We start from the raw sequence: 6,284 nt of genomic DNA, 5'->3' as shown, positions 1-6,284 counted from the left end.
GTCACGTAAACTTAAGGGTTGGTTGATGAAATAAAATAGCTGAGTCGTAACACAACTATTAATTTTGTTTTAATTAAACTTTATTATGAATTCAGCAATCACAATGTAATACACACTGAATTAACATAAATCACAATTCACTCCAACCACGTTATGTAAGACTTAGTTACACTGATACGTTAAGTACGCCACTGTTATAAGGGTAGAGACCGATAAAGATATGTTGACTATTCTAAGGATACAGAATAAGTGAGTCTTACTGACGATACTGTCTCTGAGGAAGGCTAGGGGTGGGTGTGTCTAAGGACACGGGACTACCGGATTTGTTGATGACGATTTTGGTTAAGAAAGTGAAGGCAGTAGACGCCGTCCCCGATTGGATAATAAGACGGTTGGTGGATCAGGAAGGGTTTCAGCCGTCCTCGCGAGAAAGTTGCTAACGGAACATACCAGATGTGAAAAAAACCAACTTTCTATGCTAACACGTGGTAGGCAATAAACGTAAAAGAAATCTAAGACAAGAAATACTCGCTTGGTCCGAAGGACCTTAACTATGAAAATTCCAAGACCTCTGGTGGGTACTTAAGACTATCGAGGGTACGGCGCCAAGGATGTGCAGACATCTGGGTGCCGTCCTGTCCGCGGTGTGTAGCCTGGTCTCTGATGTAAATTGACGTTACACTCGACTCCATTGACAATGCGGCATGGCTCAAGGTGAAGTCCAGAGAATATGCATGTTGATCTGTTTTCACAGAATATAAGAAAGACAATGAGTATGCTCGCGCTCTTCTAGTGGAAAGAAGATAGATTATGAGGTACCTTGACGAAGCGAGGCTTCGAAGCTATTAGGTAAATATTGCGAAAATTCCTCCGGGTAATCCTCGATCGATCGGATCATTGCATTTGGCTAATGAATTTTCCAAATTAACTGCATTTACAACGAGTATTGAAAACACGATGGAGACAGAAAATACAAAGCATTATTATAACTACTGGCACAAGTCTTTCGAACTGCCGGGTCAAAAAATATGTTTTTGTCTCTGAAAGCGGACATTGTATACGTGAGCCCGCGCGCGTATGTGCGGTAAGCGTATTTTACTCTGAAAAAAATGATTGAAATGATTTGTAGGAGGTGTAGTTGGAGCTAGGTGAAAAGGGAATGAGGAGCGTTTCGTCCCGGGACTACCGGTGGACTATGGCTATGCCCGGTAGTCCCTGCCTTAGACGTAGACGGAGTCTCGCTAGGTGCGGTATTTGTATCGTGTGCCCGTATAATCGACCGCTAGCGGGATAGACAGACTCATTGTCGTCGTAGTAGCCCTCTGGTGTTGACAAAGAGTTAGTTTAGTTATACTTCCACCGTAGCCAAGCAAGTCAAGTACGACTTGGGCTTTGGAAGAAAGCGCATTCTGTTATCCCGTTGACCGCGGATTCGTTATTGAACCTAGGATCATTAGCATCTCGAGTATCTAATTACCACGGTTACTTGTCAAATTCTGTAATAATCATATTTGTGTTAGTAAGTATCTTCTCTATTGCATAGCAACAATGTCTAACCCAAATGAATATTCGTTTCACGCTCCTAACCCTAATCATAATGTGAACCCGACATATATATGATCATACGGCCGATAATGACCCATGACCACCCTTTCTCGATAAATGGAAGCTCTTACCTCTACTTTATCTTTATTGTAAGAAAAAATAATTAACAATCGACTCTAATGATTCTTAAAACACGTAAATTTTCTGACTTCAGTATGGTTTTTTCAGTACGGTTCGTCAGTATGGTTTTAGAAAAACCAGATGTACGACAAATCACCTATCAAACATAGAAATATTTGTTTGTGATGTCTTTATTACTAAACAACACTTAATAGAAATAGGATTTGATATTGAAAAAGGTTTCGATATGGTGTGGAAGGATAGAATCATGAAAATTCGAACAGTTAGTTAAGTCGATTGAAAAATGTTAAATTTCATCAATCTTGTTTGCAATCAATCAATCTATGTCACAATAAATGTAGCATTACCCCAAAAATTTGGAATACAATATGAAATCTCACAACATACTCTTTTAAGTACTCTTTCTTATTGCTCCAACAAATCCTCTTCTATCATTCCATGTCCTGTTAAATTCTGCATTTATGCCGATTATATACCACAATTTTATGCAGTGGCAGAAACATAACCACAACTCAATTCATTCTTCAAGATTTGCTCAACAAAATACAGAAATAGTCAAATAATTTCGAATTTCCTGGTAATAAGACAGAATACATTATATTCTATATATTTATTCATCATTCTATATCTAGATAATATTATTTTCTCTAGATTATTTAACAATGCCTTGTGCGGCCTGCTACCGAACATCGGCGGGGCGGGAGACGCGGTGCGCCGACTTTACGAGGGCGTCATTCTGTCCCGAGTGATGGCGAGCCGCCGCAGCATCCTGCTCCTGAGGAGGCTACACAGGGTAACCGCCATCAGAATCATTAGGGGATACCGGACGGTGTCTCACGCGTCGGCGACCGCCCTAGCCGCGTCCCCCCAGTGGGAGCTCCGGGCGCTAGCGCTCAAAAAGAGATACACCCACCGGAGAGTATGGCATCCGGAAGAAGATCCGACCGAGCAGGCAGCTCCGAACGACATAGGAACCGCTGAGGAGGACACGTGGGACCGGTGGCGATCCCAGCTGATCAACGAGGGAGGTGAACATCGGGGCGCGGAGGCGGTCCTCCCAAACTGGGAGGCATGGAGAAGCCGCCACGGCCTCCCGCTCACATTCAGAATGACCCAGATACTCACCGGACACGGCGTGTTCGGTGAGTTCCTGAAGAGAATTGGACGGGAGACGACAGACATCTGCCACCACTGCGGAGAGGACAGCGACACGGCGCAGCACACCCTGGAGCTCTGTCCGTCGTGGGAGCTGCCCCGACACTCCCTGCGGCATGTCACAGGAGGAACATTGACCCCCCCCCCCCCAGCGATTATAGAGGCGATGCTGAGAGGGCCACAGGAATACGAGGCCGTCCGCCACTTCTGCGAGCGAGTTATGCTCGCGAAGGAGCGAGCGGAAAGGGAGAGGAAGAAAAACTCTCACCCCTGCAGGATAAGACGGATGACAGTCAGGGTGACAAACAGACAGAGAAGGATGGCAGTCAGGCGACCTAGAGCCGCCCCACCGCCGTCCCAACGGACCACGCCTGAAGGAGCGCAGCGCTAGGGGCAAGGACCCTCCTAACGCCAACTCAATAGACGGGAGATACTAGGACTGGCTCGAACAAGAGGACGCGAGAAGAGGGTGCAACAGAAGTTAATTCATTGAGGTACCTGGAGCACCCCCGTCGCACGCGTAGGGTAGTCATCGTGGAGTTTTAGTCGGTAGGAGTCCGACACTACTCTGCTGCTACGTGCCTACTGCAGCAGCGGAGTGTCCATGAGGATTTCTCCACCAAAAAAAAAAAAAAAAAAAAGGTATTATGGATAACGATAAAGAAGATTTAGTTATAAAAAACATCATGAGACCACCATTACAAAATTTGCTGATTACTGATTTCTATGCCTATTTTCTACCTATTTATAGGCTCGCGATAGAAAAATTGTTGCGTAAAAAGAAAAAAGAAGGACATGAAAAGTTTACTTCACTTGAACTTTTGAATTTGCGAATTCATTGATTCAAAAGTTATCATCAATATAAGAATCGATTTAGTAAGTATCGTTTTGAATATCCGGTCGGAAAACTATATGCCCAATCAATACTATAGCGATAACACCTACCGTGTCAACAAAGACTAACCTAACCCCTATCTCTAATACACAAGGCACAGTAAACCACACTGTAGGTTAAAAACAACAAATTTTAAAAAAGGTCTTTTTCTTCTAGGGTTTCATAAAAGATCGAGTCAAAAAAGAAAATTCTAAAAATGAGTCTGTAGTGCACATAAAAATAAGTAAAGGGAAGAAAATTTATCCAGTGAAATTCAATAATAAGAATCCATCATTTGGCAAGATAACTTGGTAAGAAAAGAGATTGAACGTCTTTTAATTTATTTCAATTGCCAAGAGATTGAATTTATAGATTAAAAAAATTTGCTTAAGACTGGTTAACGGGTGATTGGTCGATATGAAATCACAGGCACGTAGAAACATTTTAGGTTATAATGTATATAATACACAGAGAAAGATACAGAACTCGACTGATAATTACACTTAATAAATTAGATATGGTACATAATAGATGTACATAATAGAGTAAGATCATTTACCTACACACATTTTCCACCTAAATTACTAATCTGCTGCATATAACAATATTCACATACATACACATGAAATAAGAGATTAAGAAATCGAAAAAAACTACAGAAAAATTGTTTAAACCTATACTCGAAGGATTAGTTAACGTATTGTTGAGAAACGGTAAGTTGGTATGATCGCTAGTTCCTACAAGCTAAGTTGGTACGACTTGTAATGACGCTCTTTTGTGTTAGGAATCGACCACGTGTTAATTATCTAAGTGTATCCGGTGTGTTCAGACGTTTTGTACGAGCTGGTGAGATATAGAAGGTGAATCTCAATCTGTGTGAATCTATTAATTATCAACCCCAAACTTATATTTAATAACAACAACACGAGATAATTGATAATCGAAAAAAATAAGTTCATCGCGCGAAATCGCACTTCAGCGCCACGGGGAACACCAGTGACCTCTGTGAGATAAATTCATTAAAAATATGATTATGCACCGTAAATTATCTCTTGTAGGTAATATTTCAACATATATATCCATATTAAAAAACTCATAGTGCCACGGGCAATCTCTGTAAAACTAGCGTGGCATTCAACGTGTTAAAGTAATACACTTCAGAATCCTGGAAAATTCCACCTCCAGATCTTTCGTCGTCCATTCTTTGTACGTATCAACAAATTTTTTTCGTAATTTAATATTTTTATCTGACAGACCTGTGTTTCGACCATTCGCGAGGAGACGCGATCGCGAGGAAGCACGTCAACGGGAGTCGTAAATTCCCGTTACGATTGGATAATCGACGCCACGAAATGATCGATCCCCTGATTTCGTTTGCGATAATAGGGGTGGTTAAATTGATTTTACACTGAATTAACGAAGACAATTAATGTTTATTCCAACAACTTCTTAACTAGAAATGTACAATTAATTCGATTGATAGCTAGAGTAACAAGGTATTCTACGCGACGCACGCTTAGATGTTGAATGTTCAAAAAATGTATAAAAACTGACTTTCTGTAACGATGATGCAGCGGAGGATACTTGCGATGGGTGGGTCTAATGATGCGAGAAAAGCTGATTTGAATGAAACATCGTACATGAGAAAGACGAACTTCTCCTATTTTTCCGTAATAAACAATAACCTTTAGACAGTGACTTAGTGCAGATGTTTGGTTCGGTCTGAAAGACCTTAAAAATTCCTCTAAGATTTATGATCGGCTCTTAAGACTACTGAAGGTTTTTTCTTTTTTTTTTTATTTATTTGTTGAAATTACAATCAATTCTTGCGTTGAGAATTTTCAGTAATTTTTCTGGCGTGGCGCAGTGACATGGCTGTTTATTTACAATAAGTTAATACTTATTATAGATAGGTATAATTTATAAGTATTATAAGTAAGTGCATATGCTTAATTTGGATAACTAAATGAATCTAGCGTTTAGGTCTAGCGGGTAGTGCCTCTTCAGCCTGCGAATCTGGTCCGTCGTATCAAGTAGTCCAGTGATTAGGGGGTTTCGGAGTTTGTTGACTCTTTTGCTATATCTGTCGCTGTATTTTGCTATTTCCTCTTTGACTGTGGGTATCTTGAGGTCGCGATGGATGGTTTCGTTGGTAACATACCAAGGTGCGTCTATTAAGGATCTTGGCGTTTTCGATTGGAAGCGTTGTAGTATTTCGATGTTGAAGTTACTTGCTGTTCCCCATAGTTGAATTCCGTAGGTCCAGACAGGTTTTATTACGGTCTTGTAGAGGGTAATTTTATTCTGTATGTTTAGTTTGAAGCGTCGGCCCGTGAGCCAATAGAGTTTTTTTAGTTTGTCATCACCGCAGACGTCTAACTCAGCAGGGACGCAACCTTCTGGCATTTTTCTGTCTGTCGTGTCTGTCCTTATATGATCGTTTGCCGTCTAAGGTTTTTAGGGTATATCTATCTCCTTCCAAAATCTCTGCTATCTCGAATGGACCCCTGAATTTCGGATCTAACTTCGTCTGGTTTCTTTCCTCGTTTTTGCATAATACAAAATCACC

General features: G+C 41.0%; 1 protein-coding gene across 1 annotated transcript; it reads left to right on the top strand.

The window, feature by feature from the left end:
- Positions 1-2,434: 2,434 nt before the first annotated feature.
- LOC117215357 lies at positions 2,435-2,828 on the top strand (the record flags this gene model as incomplete). The annotated part of the gene is made up of 1 exon (XM_033461721.1): positions 2,435-2,828. A coding segment is annotated over exon 1 (394 nt), but the record flags the coding sequence as incomplete, so codon positions are not given.
- Between the last annotated feature and the right edge of the window lie 3,456 nt (positions 2,829-6,284).

Source organism: Bombus bifarius, unplaced genomic scaffold, assembly GCF_011952205.1.
Source record: "Bombus bifarius isolate JDL3187 unplaced genomic scaffold, Bbif_JDL3187 scf7180000009550_frag, whole genome shotgun sequence".
NCBI classification, from domain to species: Eukaryota; Metazoa; Arthropoda; class Insecta; order Hymenoptera; family Apidae; genus Bombus; species Bombus bifarius.
This window is presented reverse-complemented; position numbering and strand designations above follow the sequence as displayed.